Source organism: Eptatretus burgeri, chromosome 3, assembly GCF_056783735.1.
Source record: "Eptatretus burgeri isolate ZD-2024b chromosome 3, Ebu_testis_v1, whole genome shotgun sequence".
In the NCBI taxonomy this organism is placed as follows: domain Eukaryota; kingdom Metazoa; phylum Chordata; class Myxini; order Myxiniformes; family Myxinidae; genus Eptatretus; species Eptatretus burgeri.
Window position 1 is genome coordinate 24,557,615 of NC_140963.1, and position 20,035 is coordinate 24,577,649.

The 20,035-nt window shown below is 43.7% G+C and overlaps 1 protein-coding gene across 3 annotated transcripts in view; it reads right to left on the reverse strand.

The window, feature by feature from the left end:
• LOC147029563 (histone deacetylase 9-like) overlaps positions 1-20,035 on the reverse strand; it is a 560,396-nt gene that overhangs the window by 319,471 nt on the left and 220,890 nt on the right. For all 3 annotated transcript variants that reach the window (XM_085872715.1, XM_085872718.1, XM_085872716.1), the window contains 2 exons: positions 19,207-19,426; positions 14,557-14,720 (listed from right to left, as the gene is read on the reverse strand). In XM_085872715.1, coding sequence (XP_085728841.1) covers positions 14,557-14,720; positions 19,207-19,426 — 384 coding nt within the window. The remainder of the gene's footprint in view (positions 1-14,556; positions 14,721-19,206; positions 19,427-20,035) is intronic.

A 20,035-nucleotide genomic window follows, 5' to 3' on the forward strand; every position in this document is an offset into this window, starting at 1 on the left:
CAAACTCGCGACGGAGCCTTGGAGGAGGTTGTGCGGGCCCAGAAGATCCTGTGGGAAGAGGTGAATCGGTCCATTCAACGTTTGGAACAGGAGGCAAAATTGACCCATGAGACCCTCACCACAAAACATCTTTGGCCACAGTGGGCTCCGAAATTGGATACGCAGCCACAAGGGTGTTTGATCCATGGGCTGGATTCGGACAAGGGAGAAACTGAGAGGCGGGCCACCGTAAAAGCGATCCCCCTGGTAAATTTTGATGGGTCAGGGAGCGTTGAAGCTTTTCTGACGCAATTTGAGTGTATTTCCCGACTAAACAAGTGGAATGAGCAGGAACGTACAGGGAATTTGGTGGCAACGTTGCGGGGACCAGCCGCAGATGTGTTAAACGTGATCGCGGAGGGGATGTTGACCAGCTCCCACATTCGCGAGGCGTTGAGCCGTCGGTTTGGGTTTGCAGCGAACTGTGATCTGGTGCGGGCCCAGCTCCAGCACCGCAGATTAAAGCCGGGTGAGACAGTGCAGGAGCTGGCACAGGACATTTACCAATCAATCAGGATCGCGTATCGGGACCTTACAGTGGAGGCATGGGACAGACTGGCACTCGAGAAATTTTTAGCTGCTCTTCCTGACCCTGAGGTCCGAGCGCTAGTGGAGTTACAGGATCCACCCACCGTTCACCGAGCGGCCGAGTGCGCGGCCAGGCTGGCCTCGTGGAGTCGGCCGGGTCGGGTTCCAGAGAGGCCATCGGTGACGATCCGACAGGTGGAGATCCAGGATCAGGGAGGGGGGCTGGGAGAAATTGGCATTACCCAAATGTTTCAGGAAATTTGCCAGAAACTGTCAAGTTTGATAAAGGGTAATCCGGTAGTTAGTGCGCCAAAGCGGCGGGGTCCAGCCCAGCCAATAGAGCAATTCGATTATGGCCGAGGGGGTCCGGAACCGGAAGAGACATTTCACTGATACTCACGGGGGCCTTTTATGGGGAGTTGTTTCCGGTGCAGGCGAAGAGGACACATGCAACGATATTGCCGGTACCCGGCGATGGAGGGACCCTCCAATAGACTTTTAGACTCGGAGAGGGTGAATCCTCCTGCTGAACCGCCAGGTCTATCCGAGATGCCCTTTCATAGGTCGGGTCCGGAGATCACTGTCGGGGGTCGGGGAGACTAGATTGGGCTGAGCATATACGGCCATGCTCGGCTGCTGAGATTGTGGCGAAGTGCCCTCCTTTGGTGGAAAAAAATGAATCGTGGGAAAATTGGCATGGGTTTGTAAGTTCTGCTGGGTTTTAGAGTGACAATAGGGACAATGGGTAATTGGAAACAAAGCGGGCACGAGTGGCTGTCCAATGGCTGGTGCGTGGATCGGGTGAGAAGTGCTGTGTGAGTTGTTTTAAGTTAAGAAGTGAAATGTATGGTGCACACATTGATTTTTTATTGGACATGGTGTGGTAACAGGGAAGGTCATGGTCGGTGAAGTGTTATAAATGCAGGTGTCACATGTAAGGCCGATGGGGTGGGGGAGTCATGTGGATTTTGTGGGTGGGGATGATGTGCTTATCCACAGGGATTGCTGAAGCTCACGGTGAGCGTGAATTGCGACCACCTTCAAGGAGATTCACCACCTGGTGGCTAATGGTGACAGTGTCTGGAGGCAACTGGGAGAGGGTCTGGTTGGGCGACCAAGGCAGGTCGGACCTTGGCGATCCAGGAAGGCCAGAGGAGCCAGTGAGACCCCTTCCAGAGTGTTGTACGGGATTAGAGCTGATGGCTACCAGGGGGGAGGGAATCAAAGGGAGCGGGGCGGAGAAACGTCCGGGTTGGACTAAAGCTTACCTGTGGGCATGGTTGCACCTGAGATGGCCCCCATCATCTTGTGGTAACCCACCCCACGGCCACGACGGGATTCAGCCTGCATGATTAAAATGAGGACCATGACCTAGAAATGTGATGATTACCATGGTGTGAGTGTTGTGAAGATGTGTGAGTCCCACTCGATCCCGTACAACTTGACATGTGCAGCAAGGGCATGATGTCCGCATAATTTTGGGGCAAGCAAATTTGAAAATTGGCTCCCCAGGTAACGCTGGGTCTATTAGCATCCACTGGGGGAGGCGGTCAAATGTAAATATCCTGTGAATAGTGTCGTTAAGGCTTAGAGTAGGAATGTAAAGTATAAGTGTTGTGTTTTTGTGGAACCTTTTGTTTCCCCTCCCCAGATCACTGGAAGAGTGTTGGGCAAGAGCGATGATCCAGAAGATGGAGTGCAACTTCGCTCAGTGCTATCATGTGATAAAATAAAAAAAAAAAAACAAAAAAAAACCGAATGATTGTTTAGGCGAGGATAAGGCCATAAGGGGGTAGTACATTAAGCAGGATAGGTAAGTTAGCTGCGACTCGCTGCCCATTGCCCCTCCTACTTTATTTTGTTAGGTTAATGAGGTGTGAGTCAGTAAGTGTTAAGGCTGGTACGGTAGCGCCTGTGATATACCTTGCAGGAGCTGCGGTACCAGAGGAGGGGGCAGCGTTACGTTTGAGGGAGGGGTATGTATTCAAAGGGTAATTAGGATGTTTAATTAGGTATGCCATGCTGTTCGAGTTTACCAGGATCTCGATGTAATAAGTAGCAATTCAGTGGTGATAAGTTGTCTAGTAAATGTTCATTTCTTCAAGGGGGAAATGATAATTGTCACGTAATTAGATAGGGACACGGGATAGGGTAAGTGTGTCTGCGTAAACCCCTTTTAGTAGTCCCTGGAGGTTGGCCGTGACGTCACAGGACAGTGCAGCGGATGGCTCCGCCCCGTGATCACGATTGGCAGAAGGCGATGGCGGTGGGCCAATAAACGGCTCGATTGGAAGTGACGAGGATAGGAGGATAAAAAGGTTCTGTTCGGGGTCGAAAAGGAAGAGGAAGAAGATCGGGACAAAAAGATCGTGTTTTTTTGGTGTGGAGGCTGTTGCGCGGGAAGCGTACTTGTTGTTGTGCTGATTTGATCGTGTTCTTCATGGTGTCTTGGAGCCTTGCTGAGCCTCGTGCCTCACCTTGGTTGGCTCTGGGGTTCTGCTGATTCGGAGTACGGGGTCGAACGGCGGGCGGACCTGCCTCCCTCTCCTGTTCGCAATTTGGCGCCAGAACTGGTTCCCTGGCGGCTGTCAGCGGACTTGGGCCAGGACCAGGAGGTCGACAGCACCACGGTTTCTCCTGCCCCCCGCTGACGAGAGCAAGGCCAGCTCGTCCGACGCCGATCCAGGGACAGTTGCGTCCACACCACGGTCCAGCCTGACCACCAGAAGTAGCTACGGTGTGTGTGTGTGTGTGTGTGTGTGTGTGTGTGTGTGTGTGTGTGTGTGTGTGTGTGTGTGTGTGTGTGTGTGTGTGTGTGCGCGCGTACTTGGCGCCCTAGAGGGTTTGAGATCTGTATATTCATTGGAATTGTCTGTGTTTTCCCCACGCCCGATCCCACACCATCCCGTCGAATCGCCCCGGATCCCTCTTCTTGCCGAGTCTTGTTATTTCTGGTTAATAATAAAAACAAATAAACATCATCAACTCAGTGAAAAGTGACTCGTGCCACCTTCCTCGTCCCGTTTGCGGTAGAGCGATTGGAACCGCCATGTTTGGGTTATAAATAAATAAACCGCCTCCATCGTTTCGGCTCATTCTACGTTAGCGGGACTGTTCAAGTCCCGTGAACGTCACAATATATATATAAAAAACATATACATATATATATACATACATACATACATATATATATATATATATATATATATATATATATATATATATATATATATACACATACATACACATATATACATATATATATATATATATATATATATATATATATATATATATATATATATATATATATACATACATATACATAGATATCCATCCATTAGGAGCATACTCTGTGCAGAGCGTTGGTGCCACCGAAGCAGTCTCCTTGGCTATTGGGAACAATCCTGGACGGGTCGCCACTCCGACACAGTATACCAGCATGCTGGCACTCATTTTGCCGACCTCGGAAGGATGACAGGCAGAGTCAACCCCACCTGGTGTTAATTCAACAGCTGAGCGGGATTTGAACTCAGGACCCTAGGATCCCAAGCCCACTACCTTAACCATTAAGCCAACACCAGGCATACATACATATACATATATATATATATATATATATATATATATATATATATATATACATATATATATACATACATATATATATATATATATATATACATATACATATATATACATATATATACATATACATATATATACATATATATACATACATATATATATATATATATATATATATATATATATATATATACATATATACATACATATATATATATATATATATATATATATATATATATATATACATACATATATATACATATATATACATATATATACATATATACATACATATATATATATATACATATATACATACATATATATATATATATATATATATATATATATATATATATATATATATATATATATATACAGTCATGCGCCGCTTAATGACGTTCCGGGCAACGACGGATCGCATATACAACGGATCTGCCAGCTCTGGAAAAAAAAAAATGAAAAAAAAATGTAGCTGAAAAATTCCTATCGCCGGGTGATGTAGCCCACGTAGCGCTGCCAGTCGTATAAAAATAGCACGTACAATTATGTACGCTGTACAGTACATTATACTTCATCATGATAATAACCGACAGTGTGGCTGTTATAATGCGATCGTTGAGGTCCATAAAATGTCATCGCTAAAAAAGCAGGGTCGTGCTAAATCGGGATTCAAAGAAATCGGCTAAAAAACTGAATCAATGTTTCCACGTTTACCTTCCAGCAAGTAAATTACCTTTGAATTGAAGAATTCCGCGAAGAAATCGTTTTTACAGTCGAAATTAAAACACAAATTTCTCTTTGGTGAAGCTTTTCATGTTGTTAAAACAATCGCACTGTTCCGAAAATACATATCACAATTGACAGGTGCTCGTTTCTTCATTTGTAAATTATAACATCGATGCAATGATGACGTATTTATAAAATCCAAACGGTAATTATTCACCTTTCTATAATCGATGCGAGAGGAAATTGTAAGCTGCCGCAAACAACACCGGTGGGCGTCATGAACAGCACAAAGGTAAAACTAACGTGTCTTCCGTCTCTCTTGGATGTGTGTTCAGTACAGTAACATGCTGTACAGGTTTGTAGCCGAGGAGCAATAGGCTACACCATACAGCCAAGGTGTGTCGTCAGCTAGACCATCTCGGTTTGTGTAAGGACACTCTATGATGTTCGCACAATGACAATAGCGCTTTGCGACGCATTTCTCAGAACGTATCTCCGTCGTTAAGTGGCGCATGACATATATATATATATATATATATATATATATATATATATATATATATATATATATATATATATATATACATACATACACATCCTTCTTCTTCTTTCGGCTGCTCCCGTTAGGGGTCGCCACAGCAGATCATGTGTATGATCCGCATAGTGATTTGGCACATGTTTTACGCCAGATGCCCTTCCTGACGCAACTCTGGTCGCCTCTTTCGACACAGGGATATGGTACACCTATTTTTAACCGGGGTATACACCAGCCCAGTAGACTGGTTCTCATTTCGCCGACTTCGGAAGGATGACAGGCTGAGTCAACCCCCTGGTGTATTAATTCAGTGGTACAACTGGGCTTGAACTCAGGACCTTTTGGATCCCAAGCCACTGCCCGAACCACTGCGCCAACACCAGGCTTATATATATATATATATATATATATATATATATATATATATATATATATATATATATATATATATATATATATATATATATATATATATATGGTCCATCTAAAAAGTAATGGGACTGACTTCACAGAAATTTTATTCCAAAAATATATTGAAATCACAGCTTGTCCCCTTCAAAATAGTTTCCCTCCAGTCTCACACACTTGTCCATCCTCTTCTTCCACGCTTCGATGCACCCCCGGAAGGCTTCTTCTGAAATCCTGTGGAGCTCCGTCGTCATAGCCCTTTTGATGGCCTCCACATCAGGAAATGGGGTCCCCTTGATCATCGCATTGAGCTTGGGGAATAGGACAAAAATCACAAGGGGCCAAGTCTGGCGAATACAGGGATTGCTCCAGAGTTAGCACGTTCCTCTCTGTCAGAAACTGTCAGATGCTCAAGGCACTGTGAGCAGGGCGTTGTCATGGTGGAGCACCCAGGTGTTGTTCTCCCACAGATCCCTCCTCTTGTATCAGACTGATCTCATGAGGCGCCGCAGGATCTCCTTGTATACGTATTGATTCACTGTTTGACCCTGTGGTAGAAACTCAAAGTAGACGCCCTTGATGTCAAAAAACATGATGAGCATCACCTTGACCTTCAACTTTAACATCCTTGCTTTCTTTGCTCTTGGTGATGCCGGACTTTTCCACTGACGACTCTGCCGTTTGGTCCCAGGATCGAATTTGAATATCCACGATTCATCGCCAGTAATGACTCTCCCGAGCAGGTCTGGATCGTCGTCAAGGCGCTCGATAATGTCTTGATAGACAGTGAATCTTTGCTGTTTCTGGTCCTCGGACAACAGCTTGGGGACCGTCTTTGCGCACACCTTGCGTATTTCGAGATTTTCAGTGATGATGCTCCAGACAGTGTCCTTGTTGATGGAAAGTGCCCCAGCAATCATCCACACCGTGAGTCGACAAGCTGCACGCACCATCTGCCTCACACGCTCGATGTTGTCCGCCGTTCTGCTAGTTGAAGGTCTTCCAGACAGTAGATCATCTTCAATCTCCTCCCGTCCCTCTTTGAACCTCTTGTGCCATTCAAATGCACGTGTACGTGACAATGTTTCTTCCCCGTAGACTTGCTGCAGCATTGCGAAAGATTCGGAAGGTGTTTTGGCAAGCTTGGCAAGAAACTTCAGATTGGCTCTCTGCTCAAGACTCATAGCGTGTAAAGCACGACTCAGACCAGACAACATGAAAAGCACAACCTGTAAAAAAATCACACAATGAGTGCAGTCAACCATCACCGATCATATATATTGCTGTAATGTTGCAAAAGATCGTGACGCAACCCGTTCATTCAAGTTGTGTCAGTGGAGCACACAGCAGGCTCAGTCCCATTACTTTTTAGACGGACCTCGTACATATATATAAAATGACCGTTTTTACAGCCATTTTTCCCTGCTGTGCAGGGGTTTGGCTTTTTGTGAGGCAATGTTTTATGGCCGGATGCCCTTCCTGACGCCAACCCTGGTCGCCTCTTACGACACACAGGGATGTGGTACACCTATTCTAACTGGGGCATACACCGGGACCAGTACACTGGCACTCATTTCGCCGACCTCGGAAGGATGACAGGCTGAGTCAACCCCCTGGTGTTAATTCAGCAGCCAACGGGACTTGAACTCAGGACACTGGGATCCCAAGCCACCACCCTAACCACTAAGCCAACATCAGGCTTCTCGTACATATATATATATATATATATATATATATATATATATATATATATATATATATATATATATATATATATATATATATATATATATATTTTGAGCAAATTCGCTCTGCATTCAATTCATTGTTAATTGTCCTTTACAAAACCCCAAGGATTGCTCCAATCCGTGGCCAAACTCAGTGGTGCAATGTGCTTGATGCAAAAGGTGGGAAAACATCTCTTATAATTAAAATGGGGTTTTGTGGGAGTTGGCTGGGTTCCAGGCAGATTAACACTCTTGAGATTTCACTATTAAATTTAATATACAATTCAAAACTTTGCAATTCCATATTGGGAATGCTGTTTTTGGAGGGGGTTTTCTGCAGCACTATTTCTGTACACCAAGGTTTTGAGTGATTAGTTTGGACCCGTTAGCACAAAGTGTTGCCAAAAGATGACCCATGTTGCTCTCCCACACTTGTAATCGACAATGCCAGACATTTATTACATCGTGAGATAGTCAGGAGAGTGCTAAATTGATAAAATTACATCAGTGAAAGTCAGTGAAATTAAGATTAAATTAATGAGTTGGTCGTTTGCTTCGAAGAGTATGTGGGATCGTGGTTATATTTGAATATTTAATTTATGTCCATAATGAATAGGTGACACCAAAATTGAAAGGAATGTCGTATATTGCTGTTCTACAGCACACCAACAAAGTTCCTGAACAATAAAGACTCAGCACCGTTTCATCCACAAAACAGCACTAACATTGCAGTGGCAGAGCAAGGTGGGAAAATTGGGGGTGGAGGGGTGGAGTGCTTGCATTGTTCAAGGTCCTCCACCACATTTCCAACCATCACAGCATACTTGAGGTACAATGTTCATGCCAAAGACCACCGCAACCCCCATCTCCTCCAAACCCGTTCACCCTTGCTCTCGGGATGGAACATACGTATGTTGAGCCTGCGCAGATCCTCATCAGGTCAAATATGTCACAGACTTCCAGTGTTGGGGTCACATACTGTGCTTTACAGGTGTCATTCTCAATCAGACGCTGGGGGGCACTAACATTGGAATTCAAACCAGCTATTTTGCCATAATAATGGTTCTAGTGATTGATTATCGTTGTTCGGAGAACTGGAATGAGCTTGTCGCCCAGCAGCAGTTGTGAGGTCAGAGGTGCTGGCTTAATCCTTAAACACATGTTTGGTTAATTGCTGTGAAGAACATCGGGTTGAATGATAAACTCAGAAAGGCATTGACTTCGTATACTTAAATACAGGAGAATAAAATTGTTTTTATAACTTAACCATCTATCCCTCCCCCACACTCCCAAGTGAGTGAACTCAAAAACTTGTATTCTTAATTTGCAGCTCATAATTAACCTGAGCATTTCCAAATGCTTACTGCATTATCAAGATAGACTGGCACCTTTGTCGTCACCTTCATTATGTTTTCTCGTGTGGCTATTGCATGAAATTCTCGATCTGCACAACCATGTCACGTGAAGAGCTTTGCTGGGGTCCACCGGGTCGATGTGAGGTGTGCACTCACCAAGTGTACAAATGAGTGAATGAGTGGTGCATTGCGAATACAATGAGGCCTTGTACTATGCTTGCAATGGAAAATGTGTCAAGGTTATGTTTTTTTATTGTTAGTTTATAATATTTTTAATCCTTTTAAGCTTCTTTTTTCTTTCTTTACTCAATCCAATATTAACAGAGAGATGTATTTCATACTTAAGCTCAACATTTGCTACCATGGCCAAAATAAACGTTGCTGTTGGAGTTGTTTCCCCATAATATCATTACCTGAGATGTTATTTATGGTTTGAATATTATTAGCCTCGTCCATCAACAAAGGCATTGTGGATGTTATTTTAATTAGTGTGTGTGTGTGTGTGTGTGTGTGTGTGTGTGTGCACACACTTAAGTATAGCACTCCCAGGCAGCCTACTTTAATATTGTGCCACTATAAGCACACATGAAGCACAGCTTTGACAAAGTTGTCCATAGTAACCTTAACATTTCCATCAATTTCACCATAACTTGATTTTGTCCCTTCAATATGGACTATATTCCAGTTATCCATGCCCATTCCCAAGAATGTATTTGCCCACAACACCACTGGTTTGAAGTAGGCTTTAAGGGCTATGCACTCGACTGCCACATCTAACCAACCAGCTTTCGGCACGGTTTGACAAAGTTGTCCAATTTAGCCAAAACTTTTTTTTACGTCTAATTTCACCATAAGTTGTTTGTTTTTTTTAACCTTGAAGATGCATGATGTACAAGTCAAAGACGATTCATCTTGTATTTTATCTTGGTAATTTATGTTATCTCTTTACCCTGTGTCTGCCTGTGAATTTCCCTGTTTTTGTCAAAATCCATACCTTTGTTATCTTTACTCCTAATAAAGGAAGTGTGTGTTGGTGTGTGGCAGATATCCTGTGAGCGCACACAAAAAAATAATTAATGATGATTAGACAGGTTAACATTTATTGTATATAAACCATAACCGACATATTTTACATGATATGTTTGGATGTGAGAATTTTTTGGATGACTTGCAAGCCTCACACATTCCTAAAGGAACACAGAAAGCTATTGTAGCGGCGCTGTGTGTCAGTGAGTGAGTGAGTCTGCACTGGTTCCCACACCTATTGAGTTCCAGGAACTTACCATAAAGAAATTTTATGGCCTGTAATCTCTGTTCTTGAAAAGTTTCTTTAAAAACTAGGGATTAGGAAAACCCATAAATTGAATTTTCATTCCTGCAGCTCATGTCAGATCTTACACAATATATCTCTACATTAATTATATTATACACATGAAAAGGGCGTGATGAGACATCAGTCCACTTTTACAGGGATTATAAAGGCATTACGAAACATTTGACGAGGAAACACAAGAAATGGGATATGAACCCGAGATTTCACCATCATAAGCTACGTGCACAGAGGGGAAATTCAAAAATGCACAACACAGAACGCAGCAGGCAGCAATTACCTACATAATGTACCCACAGGAAATTAACTATATCATGTCATACCCTTCCTCCCACCCATGGAACACTGAAGTTTGTGGCGAGACTGTTGTCCTGACACAACTTGCTTTCGCCTCATGGAAGGCAAATCCAATTGAAGGCAATCTCAGTTCCTTCAACAAAGCTCATAACAAGTGTGTCTACCCAGAGGAAAGCCAGGAAACAACATCTTTCTCATCTCAAGTTTGAACTCTCAAATGTGTCTCCCTCTTCCAAATCTTGGTGGTTTCTAGATAAGTCTGTCTCTTGTGTATGTTCACCCCTCCCCCTCCATCCCCTCCCTTACCTCAAATGGACACATAACTGACACTGCATGTGAAAACGTTGAATGCATAAATTCTGTGTTTGCTTCTAAATCTTGTGTCCCAAACCCATCGCTTTCTGTTCTCACCTTACACAGTCACACCCAGCTGTTCCTGGACTCTGTGTCCTTTTCTCCTAGCAAGGTGGAGATCTTGCAGTCAAACCTCAACTCTGATTCTGCAACCGGCCCAGACGGCATCCACCCATGTGTCCCCCCAAAAAACCTGCTCTGCTGCTCTTACTCATCCTCTCTCTGCTCTATTCACCCTCTCATTTTCTGCCATCTGCATGGAAATCAGCGAACATCACCGTTCTGCATAAAAAAGGTGCAAAAACAGATCCTTGTAACTACAGACCAATCAGCCTTCTCCCAATCATCAGCAAGGTGATGGAATCCATTATCGCTTCCGATATTAAATCCTTCCTCTTCTCCAATGGCTTGATTTCCGATCATCAATTTTGGATTCAGACCAGGTCACTCTACCATGGACTTGCTGCTCCTGCTTTCCCAACAATGGATGGAGGTCCTCAATGCCAGACATGAGGTTAGAGCCATCTCCCGAGACATATCGCATGCTTTTGATATGGTCTGGCGGGTGCCAGTCCAATTTTACAGGGATAACAAAGGCATTAGGAAACATTTGACAAGGAAACATAAGAAACGGGATTTGAACCCGAGATTTCACAATCATAAGCTACCTGCACAGAGGAGAAATTGAAAAGTAGACAACACAGAAACAGCGCACCAAACTCTCTTCCTCTGGTATCCAAGGCAATCTCCACTCATTGCTCGCAGACTTCCTCTCCTGACGCAGTCAACGTGTGGCCCTAAATGGAGTTCTTACATCCCCTCTTCCTGTCCAGACTGGAGTTCCTCAAGGCAGCGTTCTCGGCCCTGTTCTTTTTTTGGTTTTCATCAATGATCTCTCCAACTCTCTGGAAAATCCTCTTTATCTCTTTGCTGATGACTCCACTCTCTGTCATCCATACCATCTGTCATCCTTCAGATCATCAAGCAGCAGCCTCTTCACTCTCTGCAGATCTGGAAAAAAATCACAAGCTGGTCCAACAAGCTGGAATGTGTCTTTCAATCATTACAAATCTCACACTCTCACGACGTCTCTCTGAAAAGACAGTATGGAAACCCCCACCCTCCCCCATCTTACTTTCTCAACAATCGTCTTGAAGAAGTCCTTTCATTCAAACTTCTGGATCTCACTATCGACCATGATCTTTCCTGCGAAAGCCACATCTCCAAGCTGGCCTCCAAAGCCAGTCGCCGATTGGGCATCCTCCATTATGTAAAGTCCTTCCTTGGCACACCTGAGCTCCTGACCATGTATAAAGCTTCCATCCACAGCTTGATGGAGTACTGCTCTCCCCTCTGGGCTGGTGCTCCCGCCTCTCACCTTTCTTGGCTTCACGCTGTGGAAATCAAGGCATTTAAGGTCATTGGTATCTCCCGCGATGAGGCTGAGTCTTTGGGTCTCTTACTCTCTCACAACAAGCAGGTCGGTGGTCTTTCTCTTCTACTGTCTCCTCGCCGGCCTCGCTCCCCCCCCCGGCTCTGTTTGCTATCTGGCCTGCCCATAGTTCCGCAAGGCGCTCAAGGTCCGCCACCAACCACCTTGTTGTAAAACTACCAAAATCAAGAATCACTGCTCACCTTCATTCTTTCATTCCTCTTTTCCCCCAGCTTTGGAACAAACTCCCACAATCTCTTCAATCCCAGTCTTGCCTCCAGGTCTTCAAAACAGCTGTTCACCACCACCTCTTATCCTCCCCCATTCAAAACCACGATCTTTTCTACCCTGGAAATCCACCCAAAACCCACCTCCTTCAAATTCCATGCTTTCCTTCCTGAAAGTTGCTGTAGTGCCCATCTTGTTCACCCCATGTATCCAGCCCCCTCCCGCTCCCTTCCACAGATCTCCTCATGTGTCTATTCCCCACTGTTTTCTGCTTCCCTCTCCCATCCCTCCTGTCTCCTGCTCCCCTTGTTATACATTCTGTGTGTTAGCTCTTATACGAGTTTTGACATTGCATAAAAATAATAGAAGTAACAAACAGACAGACAAGCCGGTAGGCGGCGATGGGTCGCAGAGCATGGAAACTATAAGATAGAGGGCAAAATGAATGTCATATAGCGGATAGGGAATCACCTTAAGATTATGCATATCAAATCTCATGCAGTTACATCTACTGATAACTACTCGGTATCCATTTGAATGAAAAGTACCGAAAATGCGGTTTGAAATTGGAAATCCCCAAAGTTCGAGGGGGTGCTGTGAGTGAACAAAGACCTAAATCGAAAATCCAGTTCGATCGTTTGTGCACAATGTATTCCAGACGATTAGTGTGAATTTTCATGACGATCCCACCATAACCCGAGGAGGAGTAGCATTTGGCGCAAAGGCACCTCCAGCTCTCGCATATTATCGATTTTTGCACTAGTTGATCTTTGACCCCTGACCTAAGCGAAATCGGTCAATATGTCCTGAGGCAAAGTTGTAGTACTCATTCAGTACCATGAACCCTGCAAAGTTTCATTCGTATCGATGCACTCACCTGGTCGCTCGGGGGCCTTCAATTTTCGCAAATTTTAGCACATACCCTAATTGTAGGGGGCGCTGCAGATAAAATATTCCATATATCACAAAAACCGGAATATATTTGATAGAGCATCACCTGTAGATCATTCGTACCAAATTTCATAACCCAACGTGGGATAATGGCTTTCGGAATTGATTTCGCGTGAACGGTACCGATTTTGAAGGTTTTTCGGTTGTTGCTCGGGAACCAAAGCGTCCCTAGCAACCATCACAATTTCCAAAGCACTAGGTCATGAGATGAACCTACCACCTGAGTTTGGTCAAAATCCGCCCACGTTTACTACCAATTATGCTGATGACAAACGAACAAACATCCAAACAAACAGACAGAATTACTGACAATAAGGGTCACCTATTTCGGCGACCCAACAAACGGAGTAAAAACTGAGTTCACCCATTTGGTGCCCAGCGATGACGTCATGCATCACCTGGATGTGGAATTGGGATGGAGCGGTGTGCAAAAGGGCCACAAAAATGGCAATTTATTGGTGTTCCATTTGTAATTGCAGGGGCTTAAATAAAAGCTCGGTAAATGCAAAAATGTTTTGAAAGTTCATAGTCAAACTTTATGCGATGCATTGACTAAAAATGCATTTTGTTTTTTCCTTCAGGACATCGTGTTCGGTGCAGAACATTGAGAAATCTATTGGTTGCATCTTCCATATTTGAGCATTTTGATTGAGATGCAATTATAGCTAAAAAATAAAAAAATTACAATTAAATATTAAAAACATTCAAACACCTTCTTACTGTCAGTTTTGAAGTGAGAAAAACCTGAGGATGTACAAAGTTCTTAATGTTTCTCTGTTGACATAGTGGATGTACTACATGACTGCTGGTCTGAGAATCATGCTGTGAATCCCTCGACTCTGCAATTGAACAGTTGGTGAAACATTTAATGTGCTAAACATTCCCCAAGATTAAGAGAAGAGCATGTTATAGAGTTATAGGGAGAAGAGCATCCCAAGCATAACCCAAGAGAAGAGTTATTTTATACAAGTTATGTGTTTTTTTATGAATCATTATTTTTACATTGTGTGGAAGTCATGCTGTTCAAAATGATATGTGCACAGATGTAGTACCTCTGGTGAGGATGCTGCAGGCACTGCCTGTCGTTGGTTCGCCAACAGTTGTTGCTGCCGCAGCAGATGATGCAGGGCTTGCAGTGACTGCGGTAATGGTGAGGAGTGTGTGCGGTTTAAGATACGGCGATGAGGTAGTCGGGGGCGTTCACCTGCAAGTAAAACTGTCAAAAGATTTAGGATTTCAATTAGTGACCAAATAACACATGAGAAAATAGCAGACCTCATCTTTGTTGTGAGAGATGGGAGATAGGATACAATCACAATTCGGTATCATAAGGTAGTTAAAGCATTGTTATATCCATACATAGACAGTGTTTGTCCCCGGACGTGTCCGGGCGGTGTTTGTGTCCCCGGCCGCGTCCGGGCAGTGTTTGTGTCCACGGACAGGAGTTTGTCTCCGGATGCGTCCGGACAGGAGTTTGTCTTCGGATGTATCTGAGCAGTGTTTGTTTCCTGGCCATGTTTATAGTATGACCAGTAGAAAATGGATTTCAGACATTATTTTGTTTCCATCTTCACTGTTATTTTCATGCAGAATCATTTTGATGAAATTGTATGAATCGTAATTATCGCTCCACCGCACCTCTGCCCTCACTTCCCCTCATCTCACACTGTCTTCCCTTCCCCCACCCCTCCTCGCTCCCCCACCCCTCGTCGCTCCCCCACCCCTCCACGCTCCACCACCTCTCCTCGCTCCCCTTCCCTCCTCTCTCCTTTCCCCTCCACCTCTTCACTCTCCCCACTCTCTCTGCCTCACCCCTCCCCCCTCTTTTTCTCCCCCCCTCCCTTTTGTATTCTCGTCAGCGAAGCGATGGGTGGTATTTGCAAGTGGGAAATGAAATGTGCAAATTATCTAACTATAAAACAATGGGAAATAAAACATGCAATTTACATTTTGAATATTAAATATTAAATGAAAAAGGCTCCCAAGTTAAAGCCTACAACTACCTGACAACTTACACTTCCACCTCCCCCCCCAAAACCCACCCTCCCCCTCAATTTCCAATTCCCACTCACTGACTCTTCACAAATTAAGGGCAGTGCTCCCAGATGTTCTTGCATGGGTACAAACAATCTCTTCCAAAACAAACTCTGAATGTCCCAAGGGAACCAAAATTGCCTCCAGTTGTCGATGTCCACCATTTAACAGAGAAATGCAGCAGGCCACATCAGGCGTACGCGTCGACATGGCCGAAGGTGCGGAGATTTCCGGGCCAGTGTGTTTCTAATTGCCTTTGTGAATGCAGATCAGAGACACATTGCAAAACTAATTTCCAGTCTTTTTGTCTGCTCATTTGGCTAACCACTTGCTTCGTCAGCAACACAGTAACATTGCGGTTACTTAATATTTCCTACACCCGTCAGTGGGTGTCCCAGTCTTTTAAAGAAAATACAATTAAGTTTTCTGACTTACACAAAATGCATCCCTCAATACGGTATTTATTATATCCGGTAGGTGTCCTACAATGTGCCACAACATACACGACGGTGTATCGGAAAAGCGTTTGAAGTGCAAAACCAGTAACTTGGTTAAGATGTACTGCAGATGGCCCGGCAGGAAGTTTGCATTGTTGGCCCCTGCATCCTCTTTGTAATCGGAGCAGTTCCATAAATTTACCATTTCTTGTAAGCGGACTTCGTTAGTTTTCACTCGTCATCTTTGATCGAGTGTTCATCCTTATTAAATCTATCGATAGTTTATCCTCACTATTTCAAAGAAAGCAGTCATGTATTAAATAATGTACATCAGCTATCCAATTCCTTAAATATCAGGCGCTTTAATCAATCGGAACCAAATTCACGCACAAGTCAAAAAGAGCAGATTTAACTCCGAAATATTTGCCCCCACGTGATTGCTCCACACTGTCAAAAATATGGTAAAAAGAGAACTTGCAAAACTTTGCTCCTGTGAACTTCAATGATATAACTTCTTTAAATACACGCATCTGTTAATGATCAAGTTTAAAATTCTAATATATATGTTTTCTTTCGAGGAAGCACAATTGCCATAATTGCCCATGTTTCGCAGCACTAAAGGTGTTCGTACTATCAAATGCTCCGCAGCAATTATTACCTCTGCCACCGAAGGTGAAGGAGGTTACGTTTTCACCCCTTTCTGTCTGTTTGTCTGTTTGTGTACAGGATATCTCATGAAGTTGTGGACGGATTCATATGAAATTTTTGTGGACAAGTTGGGTGTGTGACAAGGACGAACAGATTAGATGTTGGTGAAGATCCGGATCTGTATCCGGCTACTTGAATTTTCTAAAGTGATTCTTCAGCATTGAGAGACACGGCCAATGAACAACATACAGCACGACATGTCAAAAAGTTTTGGACGGATTTGGATGAAACTTGGTGGGCTGGTTGGGTGTGCAGCAAGGTTTGATATTGGTGAAGATCTGAATCCAGATCTGCAATCGAGAGTTATTTATTTTCGCAAGCGATTCTTCACCATTGAGAGATAGGGCCAAAAACGATATTCATCATGATATTTCAAAAATGTATTGGGCCCAATATGTTCTCGTGGATCAGGCATTGAGGGGCGGAGGTATGCGCTCGACAGAGTGCCCTTCTAGTTTTGCCTTGTTGTTACTTATAAGAGAGAAAATGCAAGTTCTGTAAATACAAATGCTACTACTCCGACTACGGCTATTTCTTCTTTATTGACTCCAATTATCGCACATTATCATGGGGTTGGCCGAGGAGAAGTTTGGCACAAGACCTGAGGTTCGACTGGTTTTGATTTTTGGTCGGAATTAACTCTCCCACACTTTGCAAAAGACTGTGAAATAATTAACATCCACCAACTAATCAATGCTCATAAACTGGACACCCAGTGTAACATCCGTCTGAGGGCCAGCATGCTTTGTGATGCAACGCGCTGCCTGCGAAGCACCATTTCAACAGTTTATAGTCGGGCTGAGAATCAAACCCAGACAAGAAGATAAAGGGCAAATGCATAACCACAGGATCTGATTGAGCCCGACAGGATGGTGCAGTGACCGGTTCAAAATTAACTTGGAGTTGTGCTCATTACTCGAAGCCAAAAAAGGAAATTGATGCCGCAGAGTACATGCATGACGGCATAATCTAAAACGTTATAATTTCAAAGAAATAAACCATAAAATAATATATGGTGGTGGTTTTAGGAGTCAACGCCATTTCTTTTCAATGCCTTCATGAACTCCCCGTAATGATAACTAAAAGTGCTATTCGGTAATCTATCGGATGAATCACGACTGTAGTGAAGGAAATTGCCACTAGATGTCACATGTTGTTCAATTATATTATCAATGTGATAATAACTGCAGCGAAGGACATTAAAAGAGCAACCAATAGTAATGCTATTTTGGTTAAATTGAAAAAGGCAGCTGATATACACAACTACAACAACGACAACAAATGCTTTACGACTATTTTACCCTCCTTTCAGAGTGTTGGTCGAATGATGGCATTCTTCCATTTGGATCGATCCATCGCACCAGTTTCTGTCCAGTCAAGGCTGGAGTACCCCAAAGACAGTGTTTTTGGCCCCCATCCTATTTCTAATCTTCATCAATTATCTCTCCGACTATCTGGAGAATCCTCTATATCTCTTTGCTGATGACTGACCTCCACCCTCTGCTTTGACATCCCTCATCCTTCAGATGGACAGGCAGCATCCTCTTCCCTCTCTTCACACGCTTTGACAACATCACAAGCTGATCAAACACTTATATGTGCTTCCAATCCTGACAAATCACACACTCTCACCATCCCTCTCCGAAAGGACCATCTGGCAAACCTTCCGATCTACTTTCTTAACAATACTGTTGAGGAAGTTCAGCCATTCAAACTCCTGGGTCTCGCTATCAGCCGTGATCTTTCTTAGGCAAACCACATAAAAAAAAGTTGACCTCTCAAGCCAGTCGTCATCTGGGAATCTTCTGTCGTACAAAGTCATTCCTTGGCACACCTCAACTCCTTCATCCACAGATTTTTGGAGGATGGCTCTCCCCTCTGGGCTGGCTCCCCTGCCTCACACCTTTCTCAGCTTGATGCTCTGAAAACCAAGGCCTTCAAGGTCATTGGAATATCCAACGCTGAGGCTGAATCCTAATAATGATGAAACCTGCAGCCACATGCTGCATATGAAAGAATAGAAAATTAGAGCAGCACTCGGTGGAGCGCATTTCTCCACCAGGCGGAACAGTTTATGTTTTGTATCCCACTGATAGGCCGGATCTGGATCCGGACCCGATCCAAAATCGAATTTGCTTCTTCTTATTATTGTCACCCAACACAATTCATCCACCAAGTTTTGTCACAACCCATTCATAGCTTTTTGAAATATTATGTTATATATTGTTTTTGGACTTATCTCTCAATGATGAAGAATCACTTTAAAAAATTTTTTTTTAATTCTCGCATTCAGATTCTGATCTTTACCAAAATCAATTCAATTTGTCCTTTTCATCCACCCAACCTGCCCACCAAATTTCACCTGAATCCATCAATAACTTTTTGAGATATCCTGCTCAAAGACAGGCAAACAAGGATGAATACATAACCTCCATTCACCTTCGGTGGCGGAGGTAAGAATTGAAAAAAAAAATCTTCGGATATAACTTGGTAAAAGACAGCGTACTTGTTAAATGTGCTGACCTGGAAGTAGCTGAGCGGGAAGAGGCCCTGCCTCCGTCTTTGGCCCGGTGGTGCGAAGTAGGTCAGGTTGACTGCTGCTGTGACCCACACCATGCTCAGCATCAGCACGCCGGGAGATAAGATAAAGGGGCAGAGAAGAAGCAAAAGGCCCAGAAGGACCCGATGAGCAGCTTTTGGCAGTTTGCTGTTGCTGTTGCTTTGCAGACAAAGCCATGATGGCCTGAAAGGCACAAAAAGATGGTTACTAAGGATCAGGAAGATTATAGATGGTGGGACGGTTATTAATCAGGACGAAAGGCCATTTGACGTTGCGTGGAAAGAAAGTGAAAACGAACCGACCAGAAGATTGATACATTCACTAAATTATCATTCTGAACTCATTAATTCATAAACTGCACCAAGCTCATCATGGTGTAGAAAGCTTTCAAATGGAGTTCAAAGTATTACGATCCCCACTATGGGTTGGTGCACCTGCTTTCCACCTTTCCACTTTTGAGGTGGATGAAAACAAGGCCTTCTACACCATTGGACTCTCAAGACAGGAGGCAGATTCACAAGGACTATTACTATGACGCTCGTAGCAAGGTGGTGGTCTCTCTGTTCTTAACGTTCTTAAACTTCCTTCTTAACCGACTCCAAAGTAGGGAGTAAGATTGAGGACAATAAAGAAGTAGTAGGAGAGAGATAACAAATTATATTTCATACCTCTTAAATCATTAATTAGCACTCAAACATGGATCCATGATTTTAGGTTTTTAAATATTTTTTTTGGGGGGGGGGGAGAGGAAGGGGTGGGGAGGGGGTGAAATTTATTTTTTCTGTCAGTGTC